Raw genomic sequence first — 23,297 nt, 5'->3', positions numbered from 1 at the left:
CTAAGAATGATTTAATTTCTTTTGGAGTTTTGGGTATCGGAAAATTTTGAATTGCTTTGACTTTATCTGGGTTAGGTTTTATACCTTCTGTTGTTATTATATGACCAAGGAATGCAGTTTCCTTTTTCATAAATTCGCATTTGTCAAGTTGGAGTTTAAGATTAGCTTCCCTTAGTTTGTTAAATACCTTTCTGAGTGATAGTATGTGTTCCTCCAATGAAGTGGAGTACACAATGATGTCATCCAGATAAACAAGGCAATCCTTATAAATAAGGTCTTCCAAAAGATTATTCATGCATCTTTGGAATGTTGCCGGGGCATTTTTAAGACCAAATGGCATACGTGTGTATTCGTAATGGCCATGTTTAGTTGAGAAAGCTGTTTTTGCAATAGATTCAGGATCCATTTGAATTTGATGAAATCCCTTAGCTAAATCAATGGTGGTAAAGTATTGGCATTTTCCTAGTTTGTCGAGAATTTCGTCCATGACTGGAATTGGAAATTTGTCGTCTATTGTGACTTCATTTAGATTTCGATAGTCAATGACTAATCTGAATTTTTGTTTCTTGGAAGCATCTCCCTTTTTTGGGACGATCCAAATGGGTGAACAGTAGGGGGAATTCGATTTACGAATGATACCCTGTTCAATCATTTCATTTATTTGTTTGTTGACTTCCATATCAAATGTTTGGGGATATTTGTATGGTCGTTTATAGATTGGGTCCTCATGTTTTGTATGAATAGAGTGCTTTATTGTACTCGTGAAAGTCAAATTTTCACCTTCGCGATACTGAATGTCACTGAATTCGTACAAGACCTTTTTTAATTTTTGAGTTTCTTCGTTGTTTAAATGGTCGAGTCTATACTCATTACTTTCTATTATTTCGTTTTCAATCGCAAAATTTGTTTCCGGGTCCCTTTCTGTGGGTGGGTCCAAAACTTCTATGTTTTGTTCTTCTTCTATTTCTTCAACATCTCTAAAGTAAAATGTATAGTTTCCTAATTTTGCGTATTCTTCTTCATAATTTATTTGTGCTTTGCAGGCTTTTAGGAAAGTTCTGCCTATCAACATGTCGTATTTATTTGAAAATTTATGGATATAAAATTTTTGTTCTGTCGGACAAAGTTTGCTGGGTGCAAGGAAAATAATTTCTTTTAGTTCTACTGCTCCTTCAATCATGTGAATTTTGGAATCTCCTAAATAGGTTTTGAAATTAAAAAAGTTTTCGGACATTATATTGATTGAAGAGCCTGAATCGACTACACATCTCAAAGGTTTATTGTTCATCATTATTCTGATGAAGGACTTGTCTCTATCTCTTCTTCCGATTGATCCGAGGCATTCTGATGAAAATTTTCGGATGTATCCATTTTGCTAATTCCACTATTACTTTCTCTTTGCCTTTTTGTAGGCTGGTTTGCTACATTATTCTTTGAATAGTTGTTTTGCTGTTGATTATTCATTGGATTTTGAGCCCTGTCAATATTTAATTTCTGTTGAAATTCTTGGAATAGTTTTTGGTTTGGTATTGTATCTGATTGCTTTGTTTGAGACGGAATTGTACTATTGGGTACAAAAGTTTTTCCACCTTTTTGATTCTGATTTTGGCTTTGATTTGACTTTCTTATTTCTGTTATACTATTTTCGTATAACCCTTCTCTTTGAGCTACTTGCTTCAATTTACTGACTGTGGTTATATCGTATCTAGCTAATGTCATGAATAGTCTATCGGGTAATTTTTTATTTATTACGTCTTTGATGGTGTTATTTAACGCGTTTGTATAGAGCGCGGTGTTATTCGCGTCGTTTTCTAGACTTAATTTGTTTGTTATAATGTAAGACTTATCTTCTAATTCGGTGACGAACTTACGAAGATTTCCTGCGTAGCTGGTGTTGTAGAGGCGTCGCAAAAGTTCCTCACAGGGGGTCTGCGTTTTTAGTTCGTTGATAAGGAGTGTCCTTAGCTCCGGCCAGGTGTTAGATTGTCCAATTTGTGAGAGTCGTTGTGCTTCTCCGGTAAGCTGCATCTCAATAGCACTGAACAGTATGTTGTGCTGCCTTATATCGTTGGTTGGATATAGGTGCATAATAAAATCGATCCTCCTTATAAACGACGTCAGATTTTCTGGAGCTCCATCGTAATTTGCCACCTGTCTTAATGAAGACAGTGCTTGGTTGAGGTGGGCTTCTGTGAGTTCTACAGCCATTTTATATCTTTTAAATTTTTTGATTTTTCTGGATTTTAGTGATGGTTTGTTTTGTTTTTTTTTTTTGTGTTTTAGTGATGGTTTGTTTTGGTTTTTTTTTTTTTCTGGGTTTTAGTGATGTGTTGTTTTGTTTTTTTTTTTTCTGGGTTTTAGTGATGTGTTGTTTTGTTGATCTTCTGGGTTTTTGTGGTGTTTTGTTTTGTTAATTTTCTGGGTTTTGGTTATGTTTTATTTTGGATTTTGGTTTTTTGTTCGCACACAAGTTGGCGGTTTTTGTTCCTCAATTGGATTTAATAGTTGTAACACACAGTTAATATTTTCGCGCACAGTTGGCGTAAATATTTTTCTCTTTGGTTGCAACGCACAGTTGATACTTCCGCGCACAGTTGGCAGAAAATATTTTTCACTGTTGAGCACTACCCGTAAATTCTTGATGTCGGATCGGAAATTTATTTTGTAGTGATTATTCACTAATTCTATGTAACGCACAGATAACAGTTCTACACGTCGCACGGATAGAATAACAGTTCACTACAATAGTTATTCACCAGTTCTATGTAACACACGGATAACGATTCTATATGTAACACGGATAGAATAACTTTTTTTTTCCAATCCTACCGACTGCGCCAATTAAATATTCGATTTTCTCGATAAGGAAAAAAAAGATATTTTTCGTGAGTTAAGTAACGTACTTTATTATTTGAAAGAAAACTTAGAACTAACTACAAAAATGTCTTATGGTTATATTTATAGCTAAATTTGGGAGCCCTTTGGTGGCGTGGTTGATATTTCGACGATTTGATTGGTCCGATTTTAAGTGCTGAGTTAGCGTTCTCACGCCTTTGGTTGTTAGGGGGACAATTATTATTTCAAGTGTTCAATTGTTTATGTTAGTTTTTATGGATTAGCGTTCATACGCTTTGGTTTTGAGGGGGACAATTATTACTTCAAGTGTTCGATTGTTTATGTTAATTTTTATGGATTAGCGTTCATACGCTTTGGTTTTGAGGGGGACAATTGTTTACGTTATGATTTTTAGGGGCCGAAATATTTATATGTTATTGGGTATTGGAGTCGGATATATGACTATATATAGGGGTTGCTGCTGTCGGCAAATAATTTTCCGGTAAGTGTTGTGTAGATTTGCTGACTTTTTGTGACATTTTTTGTTTTCTTTCAGGTGCAGGCGCATTTATTGGACCCAATGGGGCAGCTGCCAGGCGATGCATGAGGGGCTGTTGTAGATGAGAGACTGCAGCTGGCTTTTAGATAAGTCTTAAGTTTATTGTATAAGTTTATTGTTTTTTAGATCGATGGTCCTGCTTGAGGACCTGGAGGACCAGATGATGCTGCTGATGACTGGAGACGATTTGCAGGTAAGTTTGTGTGATTTTTGGGTGAGTTTTCTAACGATTTGTGTTTTTTTCCAGGTAGCTTGCAGAGGACGAGATGGGCAGATGATTGCCCAGACGCTGCACTAGGACTCGCAGGCGGTGCTGCTGCTGGCTGACGTGGATTAACAGGTGAATGTTTGACTTTTTTAGGTGATTTGGAATTTAGTTTTTGTTTATTTTCAGGTAATGCTGTTGCAGATGGACTTGCTGGACGATACGGTGGATTTGACGATGGACAAGATGCTGCAAATGGCTGCTGACTGTCAGGTAAGTTTTTGTAATTTGTTATTGATTTTATAATTAGATTTGTTTTATTTTCAGATGGATTGGATGAACAGGAAACTGGGCGAGACGATGGACATGATGCAGGACGAGATGCTGGACAAAATGATGCTGATGACTGCAATTGGATTTCAGGTGAGTTTTTATGGGTTTTAGATGATTGTAACAGCTTCTCATGCATTGTTTCTCTTCTTTTTTCATGCTGATGCGACTTATTTTGCTGAGATGGATGCTCATTGGTGATGAATTTGGCCAGCTCGGCCTTAAAGTATGCACATCCCCTGTATGTGGCTCGGTGGCCACCTCCGATGCGGACCTCTTGGCTGCCCAGGACTTTAATTTTAAGGATGTCATTGTGTTTGTTTTAAAGTTTTTGAGACATCTGATGTATTTTGTATTGAATCCCAGCTCATTTAGATTTTTCTTAATAGAGCTTCGGCAGGGGTAGAATGGTGCAGGTTTAGAATGGCATACCTTTCACCACGCTCCCATCTAGACTGGTGAGTAAAATATGCGTATTTATTGGCTTCTAAGGAGGATTTGACTTTAAGGTAACTATCCATTGTGGTTGAAGTGATCCGTGTGAGGCCATTCTTCAGCCGAGCTAGCTGATAGAGACGGACGGGATTGCCCAGTTCTCTCATCAGGATTGGCAGCAGATTATTTTGAAATTGAGGCATAGGGAGAAAAAATGCCGGCAAGGTATTCTTCCTCCGTGCCACCATTGCTCAGGTGCATCTTTGTTGCAGCTGGGTGCGTTCTTTGGTAATAAGAGGCTCAAAGTTAGGCTGCAGGTAATTTTCCATTTCCATTTTAGGGCTGGTAGATGTGGGCAATGGGCGTTTTTTTGGTGATGAGAGGCTTCGTAACATGAAGAGTCAATAGGCAGGGTAGCATAGGAGGCATTTTGGGCTGTTTCTCCAGCAGCTCTGGCATTAGAGGGGAGGGGCATTGTGAGACAAAGGCGTCGTTGAGGTCAACCAAGGTAAAAGTCATATTTAACGGTGAGTCATCAAGGCGGACTAGCATATTATTGGCTACTAATTGGCCAGGGGTGTCTGGCTCAAGTAGTAGATGGCGTCTGGCATTAGTGTTGTTGTTGTTGATTGTTGTTGCATAGCTGCTGATGCAGAAGGTGCTCATGGGAGTTTGGCGCTGGGCTTGGTGGACATTTGCCTTGTTCCACTTTTCAGTATTGCCCCAATGAAACAAATTTCGGTGCAAGGGAGACTCGAAATTTTTTTCAAGGGCATTGGGCATTGGTGTTGTGTTTGTGTCAGAGGCGAGCTTTTTTGTTGTATGTGTGTATACTTGCTTTGGTGTTTGCTGCTGATTTGTCTTGTCATTGCGTATGGGGGCAGCCATTTTGACCTCGCTCTCTCTTTCCTCTCCCTTAGGATGCTGAGTCACCACCTGTTGCGCCTGTTGTTGGTGTTGGGGTAGGTTTCGTTTTCTGCTTGTTGTTTGTGTTCCTAACTGACAGGCAGGTTGTATGATTGGCGTCTAGTGGTTTTTGTTGTTTCAGTTTTTTCATTTTACATGTTGTAGCGGTTCTTTTGTATGATTTGCACTTTTTATGTGAGGTTTAGTTATTTCTGTGTTTAATTTATTGCATTTATTGAACTTTTAGTGTTTTATATGAGATTTTATTTTATTTTAATTATTTGTAGGATTAATTAATTTATTTATTTTAAAGTCATTTTATTTGATTTATTTTAGCTTTTAGTCACTTTTAATTATTTATAGAATTTGTTAATTAATTATTTATTGGCTTTTAGACATTTTATTTTAATTTTTTATTTTTAAGATATTTTTAAGATTTTATTTTTTGAAGATTTAAGATTTTTAAGTTTTTAAGATTTTTTTAAATATTTTTTTTAAGATTTTTAAGATAAGGCGTTGGGAACCGCCTGGCCTCAGTCTTTTGATTGAGGCCGCTTTATTTTCTACCCTTTCACCAACAAAGGGTATATAGCAGAAATTCAATTAGAGCCGTTACAGCAGCATGGGGGGTCACTAAAAATAAATTATATACTAGCTTAATTTCTAACAATAGATATATATAACTACAAACAGAATATTACATTTAACATTAGATTTTAACATATTTAGATTAAGTTAGCTTTTAGGGATTTTTTTTACAGTAAGAATGAGTAGTTTAAGGATATTTTAGCATTAGATTTGGGCAAATATAAATTTTTTTTCAATAAGAAAATTTAATTTAAAGTTACTCGATATATATCGTGTCATAGAAAAAATTAGTGTCATAAGGGGCTAACTTAATAAGGAGAAAATAGTGTTTTCAGCCAGTATTTGCTAAACACTCAAATTTTGGGCTTGTTAAGCACTAGCTGCAATTGAGATGAGGGTTTGGAAAGTTTCCAATTGAGATGGGCGAGAGGGAGAATCGATAAGTATCGATTTGGCGGGGAATTTTAATTTTAAGAAATTTGTGAGAAAAGTCAAGTTATATATATAATTATATATGAGTTAATATAGATTAGGGCCTAGCGATAAGAACATTGTTTTAAAACATAAAGGATTGTTGATTGAAGAGATTAGTCAATTATTTGAGCCACTGAGCCAGTATTGGCAAATTAGGAAGCTAGTGTTGGCAGGCATATCGATGATGCTCGAAAATGATGATGGCCTATCGATTGGTGATCGATATGTTGCTGATGGCGGGGTATCCGCATGCGAGCTAGAAAGGGAAAGCGACATCCGCTGTTTTTTTGTAAACAATAGGAATTTGAGGTAAGTATATAAGAAAATTGACAATAATTATAATAAACATAGATCATATTAAAATTAATTTTAAATATTTTTCAGGAACATTGCGAGATTGTCATCGGTGGAGTCTTCTGGCGATGACAGTGTAAAACTGTTGATACGAGGATTGCTGGCGGCGTTGGCCAGATTTTGTTGCTGGCGAATTTTGCAGAACGGATGGTTTTTCATTTTAAATGATGTTGCTGCCAGACAGGTAATTCTAGCAGTTAAATATTCGTTAACTGATTTGTGTTTATTTTTGGTTTCAGGTCAGTACCTGGCCACCAGTGTGGCCGCGTGTTGGTTTTTGGTAAGTATAATTGATTTTTAGTTTTGTAAATAATTGTGGTTGTATTAATTTTAGTTTTTTCTCCGTTTTAAGGTACGTCCGGTGTATATATAGGGGTTGCTGCTGTCGGCAAATAATTTTCCGGTAAGTGTTGTGTAGATTTGCTGACTTTTTGTGACATTTTTTGTTTTCTTTCAGGTGCAGGCGCATTTATTGGACCCAATGGGGCAGCTGCCAGGCGATGCATGAGGGGCTGTTGTAGATGAGAGACTGCAGCTGGCTTTTAGATAAGTCTTAAGTTTATTGTATAAGTTTATTGTTTTTTAGATCGATGGTCCTGCTTGAGGACCTGGAGGACCAGATGATGCTGCTGATGACTGGAGACGATTTGCAGGTAAGTTTGTGTGATTTTTGGGTGAGTTTTCTAACGATTTGTGTTTTTTTCCAGGTAGCTTGCAGAGGACGAGATGGGCAGATGATTGCCCAGACGCTGCACTAGGACTCGCAGGCGGTGCTGCTGCTGGCTGACGTGGATTAACAGGTGAATGTTTGACTTTTTTAGGTGATTTGGAATTTAGTTTTTGTTTATTTTCAGGTAATGCTGTTGCAGATGGACTTGCTGGACGATACGGTGGATTTGACGATGGACAAGATGCTGCAAATGGCTGCTGACTGTCAGGTAAGTTTTTGTAATTTGTTATTGATTTTATAATTAGATTTGTTTTATTTTCAGATGGATTGGACGAACAGGAAACTGGGCGAGACGATGGACATGATGCACGACGAGATGCTGGACAAAATGCTGCTGATGACTGCAATTGGATTTCAGGTGAGTTTTTATGGGCTTTAGATGATTGTAACAGTTTCTCATGCATTGTTTCTCTTCTTTTTTCATGCTGATGCGACTTATTTTGCTGAGATGGATGCTGATTGGTGATGAATTTGGCCAGCTCGGCCTTAAAGTATGCACATCCCTTGTATGTGGCTCGGTGGCCACCTCCGATGCGGACCTCTTGGCTGCCCAGGACTTTAATTTTAAGGATGTCATTGTGTTTGTTTTAAAGTTTTTGAGACATCTGATGTATTTTGTATTGAATCCCAGCTCATTTAGATTTTTCTTAATAGAGCTTCGGCAGGGGTAGAATGGTGCAGGTTTAGAATGGCATACCTGGCACCACGCTCCCATCTAGACTGGTGAGTAAAATATGCGTATTTATTGGCTTCTAAGGAGGATTTGACTTTAAGGTAACTATCCATTGTGTTTGCAGTGATCCGTGTGAGGCCATTCTTCTAAGGAGGATTTGACTAGCTGGCTGATAGAGACGGACGGGATTGCCCAGTTCTCTCATCAGGATTGGCAGCAGTTTTTTTTGAAATTGAGGCATAGGGAGAAAAAATGCCGGCAAGGTATTCTTCCTCCGTGCCACCATTGCCCAGGTGCATCTTTGTTGCAGCTGGGTGCGTTCTTTGGTAATAAGAGGCTCAAAGTTAGGCTGCAGGTAATTTTCCATTTTTAGGGCTGGTAGATGTGGGCAATGGGCGTTTTTTTGGTGATGAGAGGCTTCGTAACATGAAGAGTCAATAGGCAGGGTAGCATAGGAGGCATTTTGGGCTATTTCTCCAGCAGCTCTGGCATTAGAGGGGAGGGGCATTGTGAGACAAAGGCGTCGTTGAGGTCAACCAAGGTAAAAGTCATATTTAACGGTGAGTCATCAAGGCGGACTAGCATATTATTGGCTACTAATTGGCCAGGGGTGTCTGGCTCAAGTAGTTTGGCGCTGCTCATGGGAGTTTGGCGCTGGGCTTGGTGGACATTTGCCTTGTTCCACTTTTCAGTATTGCCCCAATGAAAAGAATTTCGGTGCAAGGGAGACTCGAAATTTTTTTCAAGGGCATTGGGCATTGGTGTTGTGTTTGTGTCAGAGGCGAGCTTTGTTGTTGTATGTGTGTATACTTGCTTTGGTGTTTGCTGCTGATTTGTCTTGTCATTGCGTATGGGGGCAGCCATTTTGACCTCGCTCTCTCGTTTTCTCTCTTTCCTCTCCCTTAGGATGCTGAGTCACCACCTGTTGCGCCTGTTGTTGGTGTTGGGGTAGGTTTCGTTTTCTGCTTGTTGTTTGTGTTCCTAACTGACAGGCAGGTTGTATGATTGGCGTCTAGTGGTTTTTGTTGTTTCAGTTTTTTCATTTTACATGTTGTAGCGGTTCTTTTGTATGATTTGCACTTTTTATGTGAGGTTTAGTTATTTCTGTGTTTAATTTATTGCATTTATTGAACTTTTAGTGTTTTATATGAGATTTTATTTTATTTTAATTATTTGTAGGATTAATTAATTTATTTATTTTAAAGTCATTTTATTTGATTTATTTTAGCTTTTAGTCACTTTTAATTATTTATAGAATTTGTTAATTAATTATTTATTGGCTTTTAGACATTTTATTTTAATTTTTTATTTTTAAGATATTTTTAAGATTTTATTTTTTGAAGATTTAAGATTTTTTAAGTTTTTAAGATTTTTTTAAATATTTTTTTTAAGATTTTTAAGATAAGGCGTTGGGAACCGCCTGGCCTCAGTCTTTTGATTGAGGCCGCTTTATTTTCTACCCTTTCACCAACAAAGGGTATATAGCAGAAATTCAATTAGAGCCGTTACAGCAGCATGGGGGGTCACTAAAAATAAATTATATACTAGCTTAATTTCTAACAATAGATATATATAACTACAAACAGAATATTACATTTAACATTAGATTTTAACATATTTAGATTAAGTTAGCTTTTAGGGATTTTTTTTACAGTAAGAATGAGTAGTTTAAGGATATTTTAGCATTAGATTTGGGCAAATATAAATTTTTTTTCAATAAGAAAATTTAATTTAAAGTTACTCGATATATATCGTGTCATAGAAAAAATTAGTGTCATAAGGGGCTAACTTAATAAGGAGAAAATAGTGTTTTCAGCCAGTATTTGCTAAACACTCAAATTTTGGGCTTGTTAAGCACTAGCTGCAATTGAGATGAGGGTTTGGAAAGTTTCCAATTGAGATGGGCGAGAGGGAGAATCGATAAGTATCGATTTGGCGGGGAATTTTAATTTTAAGAAATTTGTGAGAAAAGTCAAGTTATATATATAATTATATATGAGTTAATATAGATTAGGGCCTAGCGATAAGAACATTGTTTTAAAACATAAAGGATTGTTGATTGAAGAGATTAGTCAATTATTTGAGCCACTGAGCCAGTATTGGCAAATTAGGAAGCTAGTGTTGGCAGGCATATCGATGATGCTCGAAAATGATGATGGCCTATCGATTGGTGATCGATATGTTGCTGATGGCGGGGTATCCGCATGCGAGCTAGAAAGGGAAAGCGACATCCGCTGTTTTTTTGTAAACAATAGGAATTTGAGGTAAGTATATAAGAAAATTGACAATAATTATAATAAACATAGATCATATTAAAATTAATTTTAAATATTTTTCAGGAACATTGCGAGATTGTCATCGGTGGAGTCTTCTGGCGATGACAGTGTAAAACTGTTGATACGAGGATTGCTGGCGGCGTTGGCAGATTTTGTTGCTGGCGAATTTTGCAGAACGGATGGTTTTTCATTTTAAATGATGTTGCTGCCAGACAGGTAATTCTAGCAGGTAAATATTCGTTAACTGATTTGTGTTTATTTTTGGTTTCAGGTCAGTACCTGGCCACCAGTGTGGCCGCGTGTTGGTTTTTGGTAAGTATAATTGATTTTTAGTTTTGTAAATAATTGTGGTTGTATTAATTTTAGTTTTTTCTCCGTTTTCAGGTACGTCCGGTGTATATATAGGGGTTGCTGCTGTCGGCAAATAATTTTCCGGTAAGTGTTGTGTAGATTTGCTGACTTTTTGTGACATTTTTTGTTTTCTTTCAGGTGCAGGCGCATTTATTGGACCCAATGGGGCAGCTGCCAGGCGATGCATGAGGGGCTGTTGTAGATGAGAGACTGCAGCTGGCTTTTAGATAAGTCTTAAGTTTATTGTATAAGTTTATTGTTTTTTAGATCGATGGTCCTGCTTGAGGACCTGGAGGACCAGATGATGCTGCTGATGACTGGAGACGATTTGCAGGTAAGTTTGTGTGATTTTTGGGTGAGTTTTCTAACGATTTGTGTTTTTTTCCAGGTAGCTTGCAGAGGACGAGATGGGCAGATGATTGCCCAGACGCTGCACTAGGACTCGCAGGCGGTGCTGCTGCTGGCTGACGTGGATTAACAGGTGAATGTTTGACTTTTTTAGGTGATTTGGAATTTAGTTTTTGTTTATTTTCAGGTAATGCTGTTGCAGATGGACTTGCTGGACGATACGGTGGATTTGACGATGGACAAGATGCTGCAAATGGCTGCTGACTGTCAGGTAAGTTTTTGTAATTTGTTATTGATTTTATAATTAGATTTGTTTTATTTTCAGATGGATTGGACGAACAGGAAACTGGGCGAGACGATGGACATGATGCAGGACGAGATGCTGGACAAAATGATGCTGATGACTGCAATTGGATTTCAGGTGAGTTTTTATGGGTTTTAGATGATTGTAACAGCTTCTCATGCATTGTTTCTCTTCTTTTTTCATGCTGATGCGACTTATTTTGCTGAGATGGATGCTCATTGGTGATGAATTTGGCCAGCTCGGCCTTAAAGTATGCACATCCCCTGTATGTGGCTCGGTGGCCACCTCCGATGCGGACCTCTTGGCTGCCCAGGACTTTAATTTTAAGGATGTCATTGTGTTTGTTTTAAAGTTTTTGAGACATCTGATGTATTTTGTATTGAATCCCAGCTCATTTAGATTTTTCTTAATAGAGCTTCGGCAGGGGTAGAATGGTGCAGGTTTAGAATGGCATACCTTTCACCACGCTCCCATCTAGACTGGTGAGTAAAATATGCGTATTTATTGGCTTCTAAGGAGGATTTGACTTTAAGGTAACTATCCATTGTGGTTGAAGTGATCCGTGTGAGGCCATTCTTCAGCCGAGCTAGCTGATAGAGACGGACGGGATTGCCCAGTTCTCTCATCAGGATTGGCAGCAGATTATTTTGAAATTGAGGCATAGGGAGAAAAAATGCCGGCAAGGTATTCTTCCTCCGTGCCACCATTGCTCAGGTGCATCTTTGTTGCAGCTGGGTGCGTTCTTTGGTAATAAGAGGCTCAAAGTTAGGCTGCAGGTAATTTTCCATTTCCATTTTAGGGCTGGTAGATGTGGGCAATGGGCGTTTTTTTGGTGATGAGAGGCTTCGTAACATGAAGAGTCAATAGGCAGGGTAGCATAGGAGGCATTTTGGGCTGTTTCTCCAGCAGCTCTGGCATTAGAGGGGAGGGGCATTGTGAGACAAAGGCGTCGTTGAGGTCAACCAAGGTAAAAGTCATATTTAACGGTGAGTCATCAAGGCGGACTAGCATATTATTGGCTACTAATTGGCCAGGGGTGTCTGGCTCAAGTAGTAGATGGCGTCTGGCATTAGTGTTGTTGTTGTTGATTGTTGTTGCATAGCTGCTGATGCAGAAGGTGCTCATGGGAGTTTGGCGCTGGGCTTGGTGGACATTTGCCTTGTTCCACTTTTCAGTATTGCCCCAATGAAACAAATTTCGGTGCAAGGGAGACTCGAAATTTTTTTCAAGGGCATTGGGCATTGGTGTTGTGTTTGTGTCAGAGGCGAGCTTTTTTGTTGTATGTGTGTATACTTGCTTTGGTGTTTGCTGCTGATTTGTCTTGTCATTGCGTATGGGGGCAGCCATTTTGACCTCGCTCTCTCTTTCCTCTCCCTTAGGATGCTGAGTCACCACCTGTTGCGCCTGTTGTTGGTGTTGGGGTAGGTTTCGTTTTCTGCTTGTTGTTTGTGTTCCTAACTGACAGGCAGGTTGTATGATTGGCGTCTAGTGGTTTTTGTTGTTTCAGTTTTTTCATTTTACATGTTGTAGCGGTTCTTTTGTATGATTTGCACTTTTTATGTGAGGTTTAGTTATTTCTGTGTTTAATTTATTGCATTTATTGAACTTTTAGTGTTTTATATGAGATTTTATTTTATTTTAATTATTTGTAGGATTAATTAATTTATTTATTTTAAAGTCATTTTATTTGATTTATTTTAGCTTTTAGTCACTTTTAATTATTTATAGAATTTGTTAATTAATTATTTATTGGCTTTTAGACATTTTATTTTAATTTTTTATTTTTAAGATATTTTTAAGATTTTATTTTTTGAAGATTTAAGATTTTTTAAGTTTTTAAGATTTTTTTAAATATTTTTTTTAAGATTTTTAAGATAAGGCGTTGGGAACCGCCTGGCCTCAGTCTTTTGATTGAGGCCGCTTTATTTTCTACCCTTTCACCAACAAAGGGTATATAGCAGAAATTCAATTAGAGCCGTTACAGCAGCATGGGGGGTCACTAAAAATAAATTATATACTAGCTTAATTTCTAACAATAGATATATATAACTACAAACAGAATATTACATTTAACATTAGATTTTAACATATTTAGATTAAGTTAGCTTTTAGGGATTTTTTTTACAGTAAGAATGAGTAGTTTAAGGATATTTTAGCATTAGATTTGGGCAAATATAAATTTTTTTTCAATAAGAAAATTTAATTTAAAGTTACTCGATATATATCGTGTCATAGAAAAAATTAGTGTCATAAGGGGCTAACTTAATAAGGAGAAAATAGTGTTTTCAGCCAGTATTTGCTAAACACTCAAATTTTGGGCTTGTTAAGCACTAGCTGCAATTGAGATGAGGGTTTGGAAAGTTTCCAATTGAGATGGGCGAGAGGGAGAATCGATAAGTATCGATTTGGCGGGGAATTTTAATTTTAAGAAATTTGTGAGAAAAGTCAAGTTATATATATAATTATATATGAGTTAATATAGATTAGGGCCTAGCGATAAGAACATTGTTTTAAAACATAAAGGATTGTTGATTGAAGAGATTAGTCAATTATTTGAGCCACTGAGCCAGTATTGGCAAATTAGGAAGCTAGTGTTGGCAGGCATATCGATGATGCTCGAAAATGATGATGGCCTATCGATTGGTGATCGATATGTTGCTGATGGCGGGGTATCCGCATGCGAGCTAGAAAGGGAAAGCGACATCCGCTGTTTTTTTGTAAACAATAGGAATTTGAGGTAAGTATATAAGAAAATTGACAATAATTATAATAAACATAGATCATATTAAAATTAATTTTAAATATTTTTCAGGAACATTGCGAGATTGTCATCGGTGGAGTCTTCTGGCGATGACAGTGTAAAACTGTTGATACGAGGATTGCTGGCGGCGTTGGCAGATTTTGTTGCTGGCGAATTTTGCAGAACGGATGGTTTTTCATTTTAAATGATGTTGCTGCCAGACAGGTAATTCTAGCAGGTAAATATTCGTTAACTGATTTGTGTTTATTTTTGGTTTCAGGTCAGTACCTGGCCACCAGTGTGGCCGCGTGTTGGTTTTTGGTAAGTATAATTGATTTTTAGTTTTGTAAATAATTGTGGTTGTATTAATTTTAGTTTTTTCTCCGTTTTCAGGTACGTCCGGTGTATATATAGGGGTTGCTGCTGTCGGCAAATAATTTTCCGGTAAGTGTTGTGTAGATTTGCTGACTTTTTGTGACATTTTTTGTTTTCTTTCAGGTGCAGGCGCATTTATTGGACCCAATGGGGCAGCTGCCAGGCGATGCATGAGGGGCTGTTGTAGATGAGAGACTGCAGCTGGCTTTTAGATAAGTCTTAAGTTTATTGTATAAGTTTATTGTTTTTTAGATCGATGGTCCTGCTTGAGGACCTGGAGGACCAGATGATGCTGCTGATGACTGGAGACGATTTGCAGGTAAGTTTGTGTGATTTTTGGGTGAGTTTTCTAACGATTTGTGTTTTTTTCCAGGTAGCTTGCAGAGGACGAGATGGGCAGATGATTGCCCAGACGCTGCACTAGGACTCGCAGGCGGTGCTGCTGCTGGCTGACGTGGATTAACAGGTGAATGTTTGACTTTTTTAGGTGATTTGGAATTTAGTTTTTGTTTATTTTCAGGTAATGCTGTTGCAGATGGACTTGCTGGACGATACGGTGGATTTGACGATGGACAAGATGCTGCAAATGGCTGCTGACTGTCAGGTAAGTTTTTGTAATTTGTTATTGATTTTATAATTAGATTTGTTTTATTTTCAGATGGATTGGACGAACAGGAAACTGGGCGAGACGATGGACATGATGCAGGACGAGATGCTGGACAAAATGATGCTGATGACTGCAATTGGATTTCAGGTGAGTTTTTATGGGTTTTAGATGATTGTAACAGCTTCTCATGCATTGTTTCTCTTCTTTTTTCATGCTGATGCGACTTATTTTGCTGAGATGGATGCTCATTGGTGATGAATTTGGCCAGCTCGGCCTTAAAGTATGCACATCCCCTGTATGTGGCTCGGTGGCCACCTCCGATGCGGACCTCTTGGCTGCCCAGGACTTTAATTTTAAGGATGTCATTGTGTTTGTTTTAAAGTTTTTGAGACATCTGATGTATTTTGTATTGAATCCCAGCTCATTTAGATTTTTCTTAATAGAGCTTCGGCAGGGGTAGAATGGTGCAGGTTTAGAATGGCATACCTTTCACCACGCTCCCATCTAGACTGGTGAGTAAAATATGCGTATTTATTGGCTTCTAAGGAGGATTTGACTTTAAGGTAACTATCCATTGTGGTTGAAGTGATCCGTGTGAGGCCATTCTTCAGCCGAGCTAGCTGATAGAGACGGACGGGATTGCCCAGTTCTCTCATCAGGATTGGCAGCAGATTATTTTGAAATTGAGGCATAGGGAGAAAAAATGCCGGCAAGGTATTCTTCCTCCGTGCCACCATTGCTCAGGTGCATCTTTGTTGCAGCTGGGTGCGTTCTTTGGTAATAAGAGGCTCAAAGTTAGGCTGCAGGTAATTTTCCATTTCCATTTTAGGGCTGGTAGATGTGGGCAATGGGCGTTTTTTTTGGTGATGAGAGGCTTCGTAACATGAAGAGTCAATAGGCAGGGTAGCATAGGAGGCATTTTGGGCTGTTTCTCCAGCAGCTCTGGCATTAGAGGGGAGGGGCATTGTGAGACAAAGGCGTCGTTGAGGTCAACCAAGGTAAAAGTCATATTTAACGGTGAGTCATCAAGGCGGACTAGCATATTATTGGCTACTAATTGGCCAGGGGTGTCTGGCTCAAGTAGTAGATGGCGTCTGGCATTAGTGTTGTTGTTGTTGATTGTTGTTGCATAGCTGCTGATGCAGAAGGTGCTCATGGGAGTTTGGCGCTGGGCTTGGTGGACATTTGCCTTGTTCCACCTTTCAGTATTGCCCCAATGAAACAAATTTCGGTGCAAGGGAGACTCGAAATTTTTTTCAAGGGCATTGGGCATTGGTGTTGTGTTTGTGTCAGAGGCGAGCTTTTTTGTTGTATGTGTGTATACTTGCTTTGGTGTTTGCTGCTGATTTGTCTTGTCATTGCGTATGGGGGCAGCCATTTTGACCACGCTCTCTCTTTCCTCTCCCTTAGGATGCTGAGTCACCACCTGTTGCGCCTGTTGTTGGTGTTGGGGTAGGTTTCGTTTTCTCATTGTTGTTTGTGTTCCTAACTGATAGGCAGGTTGTATGATTGGAGTCTAGTGGTTTTGGTTGTTTCAGTTTTTTCATTTTACATGTTGTAGCGGTTCTTTTGTATGATTTGCACTTTTTATGTGAGGTTTAGTTATTTCTGTGTTTAATTTATTGCATTTATTTAACTTTTAGGGTTTTATATGAGATTTTATTTTATTTTAATTATTTGTAGGATTAATTAATTTATTTATTAACTTTTAGTCATTTTATTTGATTTATTTTAGCTTTTAGTCACTTTTAATTATTTATAGAATTTGTTAATTAATTATTTATTGGCTTTTAGACATTTTATTTTAATTTTTTATTTTTAAGATATTTTTAAGATTTTTAAGATTTTATTTTTTGAAGATTTAAGATTTTTTAAGTTTTTAAGATTTTTTAAATATTTTTTTTAAGATTTTTAAGATAAGGCGTTGGGAACCGCCTGGCCTCAGTCTTTTGATTGAGGCCGCTTTATTTTCTACCCTTTCACCAACAAAGGGTATATAGCAGAAATTCAATTAGAGCCGTTACAGCAGCATGGGGGGTCACTAAAAATAAATTATATAATAGCTTAATTTCTTTTAGGGATTTTTTTTACAGTAAGAATGAGTAGTTTAAGGATATTTTAGCATTAGATTTGGGCAAATATAAATTTTTTTTCAATAAGAAAATTTAATTTAAAGTTACTCGATATATATCGTGTCATAGAAAAAATTAGTGTCATAAGGGGCTAACTTAATAAGGAGAAAATAGTGTTGTCAGCAAGTATTTGCTAAACACTCAAATTTTGGGCTTGTTAAGCACTAGCTGCAATTGAGATGAGGGTTTGGAAAGTTTCCAATTGAGATGGGCGAGAGGGAGAATCGATAAGTATCGATTTGGCGGGGAATTTTAATTTTAAGAAATTTGTGAGAAAAGTCAAGTTATATATATAATTATATATGAGTTAATATAGATTAGGGCCTAGCGATAAGAACATTGTTTTAAAACATAAAGGATTGTTGATTGAAGAGATTAGTCAATTATTTGAGCCACTGAGCCAGTATTGGCGAATTAGGAAGCTAGTGTTGGCAGGCATATCGATGATGCTCGAAAATGATGATGGCCTATCGATTGGTGATCGATATGTTGCTGATGGCGGGGTATCCGCATGCGAGCTAGAAAGGGAAAGCGACATCCGCTGTTTTTTTGTAAACAATAGGAATTTGAGGTAAGTATATAAGAAAATTGACAATAATTATAATTAACATAGATCATATTAAAATTAATTTTAAATATTTTTCAGGAACATTGCGAGATTGTCATCGGTGGAGTCTTCTGGCGATGACAGTGTAAAACTGTTGATACGAGGATTGCTGGCGGCGTTGGCCAGATTTTGTTGCTGGCGAATTTTGCAGAACGGATGGTTTTTCATTTTAAATGATGTTGCTGCCAGACAGGTAATTCTAGCAGTTAAATATTCGTTAACTGATTTGTGTTTATTTTTGGTTTCAGGTCAGTACCTGGCCACCAGTGTGGCCGCGTGTTGGTTTTTGGTAAGTATAATTGATTTTTAGTTTTGTAAATAATTGTGGTTGTATTAATTTAGTTTTTTCTCCGTTTTCAGGTACGTCCGGTGTATATATAGGGGTTGCTGCTGTCGGCAAATAATTTTCCGGTAAGTGTTGTGTAGATTTGCTGACTTTTTGTGACATCTTTTGTTTCTTTCAGGTGCAAGCGCATTTATTGGACCCAATGGGGCAGCTGCCAGGCGATGCATGAGGGGCTGTTGTAGATGAGAGACTGCAGCTGGCTTTTAGATAAGTTTATTGTTTTTTAGATCGATTCTTTGTTATTATTTTTTTATTTTCAGGTGTAGCCGCTGCTTGAGGACCAGGAGGTCCAGATGATGCTGCTGATGACTGGAGACGATTTGCAGGTAAGTTTGTGTGATTTTTGGGTGAGTTTTCTAACGATTTGTGTTTTTTTCCAGGTACAGGCGCTTGCAGAGGACGAGATGGGCAGATGATTGCCGAGACGCTGCACTAGGACTCGCAGGCGGTGCTGCTGCTGACTGACGTGGATTAACAGGTGAATTTTTACTTTTTTAGGTGATTTGGAATTTAGTTTTTGTTTATTTTCAGGTAATGCTGTTCCAGATGGACTTGCTGGACGATACGGTGGATTTGACGATGGACAAGATGTTGCAAATGGCTGCTGACTGTCAGGTAAGTTTTTGTAATTTGTTATTGATTTTATAATTAGATTTGTTTTATTTTCAGATGGATTGGACGAACAGGAAACTGGGCGAGACGATGGACATGATGCAGGACGAGATGCTGGACAAAATGATGCTGATGACTGCAATTGGATTTCAGGTGAGTTTTTATGGGTTTTAGATGATTGTAACAGCTTCTCATGCATTGTTTCTCTTCTTTTTTCATGCTGATGCGACTTATTTTGCTGAGATGGATGCTGATTGGTGATGAATTTGGCCAGCTCGGCCTTAAAGTATGCACATCCCCTGTGTGTGGCTCGGTGGCCACCTCCGATGCGGACCTCTTGGCTGCCCAGGACTTTAATTTTAAGGATGTCATTGTGTTTGTTTTAAAGTTTTTGAGACATCTGATGTATTTTGTATTGAATCCCAGCTCATTTAGATTTTTCTTAATAGAGCTTCGGCAGGGGTAGAATGGTGCAGGTTTAGAATGGCATACCTGGCACCACGCTCCCATCTAGACTGGTGAGTAAAATATGCGTATTTATTGGCTTCTAAGGAGGATTTGACTTTAAGGTAACTATCCATTGTGTTTGCAGTGATCCGTGTGAGGCCATTCTTCAGCCGAGCTAGCTGATAGAGACGGACGGGATTGCCCAGTTCTCACATCAGGATTGGCAGCAGATTATTTTGAAATTGAGGCATAGGGAGAAAAAATGCCGGCAAGGTATTCTTCCTCCGTGCCACCATTGCCCAGGTGCATCTTTGTTGCAGCTGGGTGCGTTCTTTGGTAATAAGAGGCTCAAAGTTAGGCTGCAGGTAATTTTCCATTTTTAGGGCTGGTAGATGTGGGCAATGGGCGTTTTTTGGTGATGAGAGGCTTCGTAACATGAAGAGTCATTAGGCAGTTTAGCATAGGAGGCATTTTGGGCTGTTTCTCCAGCAGCTCTGGCATTAGAGGGGAGGGGCATTGTGAGACAAAGGCGTCGTTGAGGTCAACCAAGGTAAAAGTCATATTTAACGGTGAGTCATCAAGGCGGACTAGCAAGGGAGACTCGAAATTTTATTCAAGGGCATTGGGCATTGGTGTTGTGTTTGTGTCAGAGGCGAGCTTTGTTGTTGTATGTGTGTATACTTGCTTTGGTGTTTGCTGCTGATTTGTCTTGTCATTGCGTATGGGGGGAGCCATTTTGACCTCGCTCTCTCTTTCCTCTCCCTTAGGATGCTGAGTCACCACCTGTTGCGCCTGTTGTTGGTGTTGGGGTAGGTTTCGTTTTCTGCTTGTTGTTTGTGTTCCTAACTGACAGGCAGGTTGTATGATTGGCGTCTAGTGGTTTTGGTTGTTTCAGTTTTTTCATTTTACATGTTGTAGCGGTTCTTTTGTATGATTTGCACTTTTTATGTGAGGTTTAGTTATTTCTGTGTTTAATTTATTGCATTTATTTAACTTTTAGGGTTTTATATGAGATTTTATTTTATTTTAATTATTTGTAGGATTAATTAATTTATTTATTAACTTTTAGTCATTTTATTTGATTTATTTTAGCTTTTAGTCACTTTTAATTATTTATAGAATTTGTTAATTAATTATTTATTGGCTTTTAGACATTTTATTTTAATTTTTTATTTTTAAGATATTTTTAAGATTTTTAAGATTTTATTTTTTGAAGATTTAAGATTTTTTAAGTTTTTAAGATTTTTTTAAATATTTTTTTTAAGATTTTTAAGATAAGGCGTTGGGAACCGCCTGGCCGCTTTATTTTCTACCCTTTCACCAACAAAGGGTATATAGCAGAAATTCAATTAGAGCCGTTACAGCAGCATGGGGGGTCACTAAAAATAAATTATATAATAGCTTAATTTCTAACAATAGATATATATAACTACAAACAGAATATTACATTTAACATTAGATTTTAACATATTTAGATTAAGTTAGCTTTTAGGGATTTTTTTTACAGTAAGAATGAGTAGTTTAAGGATATTTTAGCATTAGATTTGGGCAGTTACTCGATATATATCGTGTCATAGAAAAAATTAGTGTCATAAGGGGCTAACTTAATAAGGAGAAAATAGTGTTGTCAGCCAGTATTTGCTAAACACTCAAATTTTGGGCTTGTTAAGCACTAGCTGCAATTGAGATGAGGGTTTGGAAAGTTTCCAATTGAGATGGGCGAGAGGGAGAATCGATAAGTATCGATTTGGCGGGTAATTTTAATTTTAAGAAATTTGTGAGAAAAGTCAAGTTATATATATAATTATATATGAGTTAATATAGATTAGGGCCTAGCGATAAGAACATTGTTTTAAAACATAAAGGATTATTGATTGAAGAGATTAGTCAATTATTTGAGCCACTGAGCCAGTATTGGCGAATTAGGAAGCTAGTGTTGGTAGGCATATCGATGATGCTCGAAAATGATGATGGCCTATCGATTGGTGATCGATATGTTGCTGATGGCGGGGTATCCGCATGCGAGCTAGAAAGGGAAAGCGACATCCGCTGTTTTTTGTAAACAATAGGAATTTGAGGTAAGTATATAAGAAAATTGACAATAATTATAATTAACATAGATCATATTAAAATTAATTTTAAATATTTTTCAGGAAAATTGCGAGATTGTCATCGGTGGAGTCTTCTGGCGATGACAGTGTAAAACTGTTGATACGAGGATTGCTGGCGGCGTTGGCCAGATTTTGTTGCTGGCGAATTTTGCAGAACGGATGGTTTTTCATTTTAAATGATGTTGATGCCAGACAGGTAATTCTAGCAGTTAAATATTCGTTAACTGATTTGTGTTTATTTTTGGTTTCAGGTCAGTACCTGGCCACCAGTGTGGCCGCGTGTTGGTTTTTGGTAAGTATAATTGATTTTTAGTTTTGTAAATAATTGTGGTTGTATTAATTTTAGTTTTTTCTCCGTTTTCAGGTACGTCCGGTGTATATATAGGGGTTGCTGCTGTCGGCAAATAATTTTCCGGTAAGTGTTGTGTAGATTTGCTGACTTTTTGTGACATCTTTTGTTTTCTTTCAGGTGCAAGCGCATTTATTGGACCCAATGGGGCAGCTGCCAGGCGATGCATGAGGGGCTGTTGTAGATGAGAGACTGCAGCTGGCTTTTAGATAAGTCTTAAGTTTATTGTATAAGTTTATTGTTTTTTAGATCGATGGTCCTGCTTGAGGACCTGGAGGACCAGATGATGCTGCTGATGACTGGAGACGATTTGCAGGTAAGTTTGTGTGATTTTTGGGTGAGTTTTCTAACGATTTGTGTTTTTTTCCAGGTAGCTTGCAGAGGACGAGATGGGCAGATGATTGCCGAGACGCTGCACTAGGACTCGCAGGCGGTGCTGCTGCTGACTGACGTGGATTAACAGGTGAATTTTTTACTTTTTTAGGTGATTTGGAATTTAGTTTTTGTTTATTTTCAGGTAATGCTGTTGCAGATGGACTTGCTGGACGATACGGTGGATTTGACGATGGACAAGATGTTGCAAATGGCTGCTGACTGTCAGGTAAGTTTTTGTAATTTGTTATTGATTTTATAAATAGATTTGTTTTATTTTCAGATGGATTGGACGAACAGGAAACTGGGCGAGACGATGGACATGATGCAGGACGAGATGCTGGACAAAATGATGCTGATGACTGCAATTGGATTTCAGGTGAGTTTTTATGGGTTTTAGATGATTGTAACAGCTTCTCATGCATTGTTTCTCTTCTTTTTCATGCTGATGCGACTTATTTTGCTGAGATGGATGCTGATTGGTGATGAATTTGGCCAGCTCGGCCTTAAAGTATGCACATCCCCTGTGTGTGGCTCGGTGGCCACCTCCGATGCGGACCTCTTGGCTGCCCAGGACTTTAATTTTAAGGATGTCATTGTGTTTGTTTTAAAGTTTTTGAGACATCTGATGTATTTTGTATTGAATCCCAGCTCATTTAGATTTTTCTTAATAGAGCTTCGGCAGGGGTAGAATGGTGCAGGTTTAGAATGGCATACCTGGCACCACGCTCCCATCTAGACTGGTGAGTAAAATATGCGTATTTATTGGCTTCTAAGGAGGATTTGACTTTAAGGTAACTATCCATTGTGTTTGCAGTGATCCGTGTGAGGCCATTCTTCAGCCGAGCTAGCTGATAGAGACGGACGGGATTGCCCAGTTCTCACATCAGGATTGGCAGCAGATTATTTTGAAATTGAGGCATAGGGAGAAAAATGCCGGCAAGGTATTCTTCCTCCGTGCCACCATTGCCCAGGTGCATCTTTGTTGCAGCTGGGTGCGTTCTTTGGTAATAAGAGGCTCAAAGTTAGGCTGCAGGTAATTTTCCATTTTTAGGGCTGGTAGATGTGGGCAATGGGCGTTTTTTGGTGATGAGAGGCTTCGTAACATGAAGAGTCATTAGGCAGTTTAGCATAGGAGGCATTTTGGGCTGTTTCTCCAGCAGCTCTGGCATTAGAGGGGAGGGGCATTGTGAGACAAAGGCGTCGTTGAGGTCAACCAAGGTAAAAGTCA

At 38.1% G+C, this 23,297-nt stretch overlaps 1 protein-coding gene and 5 long non-coding RNA genes across 6 annotated transcripts; all 6 read left to right on the top strand.

Moving 5' to 3' along the window:
- The first annotated feature begins 6,591 nt into the window (after positions 1–6,591).
- On the top strand, positions 6,592–7,248 carry LOC124461939. The gene is made up of 5 exons (XR_006955328.1): positions 6,592–6,641; positions 6,717–6,870; positions 6,926–6,966; positions 7,039–7,089; positions 7,144–7,248. It is a non-coding gene; the product is annotated as an uncharacterized LOC124461939 (long non-coding RNA).
- Positions 7,249–7,250: 2 nt separating this feature from the next.
- Positions 7,251–8,670, top strand: LOC124461938. The gene is made up of 5 exons (XR_006955327.1): positions 7,251–7,339; positions 7,394–7,486; positions 7,541–7,624; positions 7,679–8,139; positions 8,214–8,670. It is a non-coding gene; the product is annotated as an uncharacterized LOC124461938 (long non-coding RNA).
- Positions 8,671–10,303: 1,633 nt separating this feature from the next.
- On the top strand, positions 10,304–10,958 carry LOC124461944. Its single transcript, XR_006955332.1, has 5 exons — positions 10,304–10,353; positions 10,429–10,581; positions 10,637–10,677; positions 10,750–10,800; positions 10,855–10,958. It is a non-coding gene; the product is annotated as an uncharacterized LOC124461944 (long non-coding RNA).
- A 3,097-nt stretch (positions 10,959–14,055) lies between these two features.
- On the top strand, positions 14,056–14,710 carry LOC124461940. Its single transcript, XR_006955329.1, has 5 exons — positions 14,056–14,105; positions 14,181–14,333; positions 14,389–14,429; positions 14,502–14,552; positions 14,607–14,710. It is a non-coding gene; the product is annotated as an uncharacterized LOC124461940 (long non-coding RNA).
- A 2,958-nt stretch (positions 14,711–17,668) lies between these two features.
- LOC124461943 lies at positions 17,669–18,393 on the top strand. Its single transcript, XM_047013342.1, has 5 exons — positions 17,669–17,793; positions 17,869–18,022; positions 18,078–18,118; positions 18,190–18,240; positions 18,294–18,393. The coding sequence occupies exons 1-5, from the start codon at positions 17,669–17,671 to the stop codon at positions 18,355–18,357; spliced, it is 435 nt and encodes a 144-aa protein (XP_046869298.1). The 3' UTR covers positions 18,358–18,393.
- A 3,211-nt stretch (positions 18,394–21,604) lies between these two features.
- On the top strand, positions 21,605–21,921 carry LOC124461941. The gene is made up of 3 exons (XR_006955330.1): positions 21,605–21,637; positions 21,710–21,760; positions 21,815–21,921. It is a non-coding gene; the product is annotated as an uncharacterized LOC124461941 (long non-coding RNA).
- Positions 21,922–23,297: the final 1,376 nt, after the last annotated feature.

This window comes from Drosophila willistoni, unplaced genomic scaffold, assembly GCF_018902025.1.
Source record: "Drosophila willistoni isolate 14030-0811.24 unplaced genomic scaffold, UCI_dwil_1.1 Seg756, whole genome shotgun sequence".
NCBI lineage: Eukaryota > Metazoa > Arthropoda > Insecta > Diptera > Drosophilidae > Drosophila > Drosophila willistoni.
The sequence above is the reverse complement of the archived record's forward strand: the minus strand, read 5'-3'. Positions and strand labels throughout refer to the sequence as shown.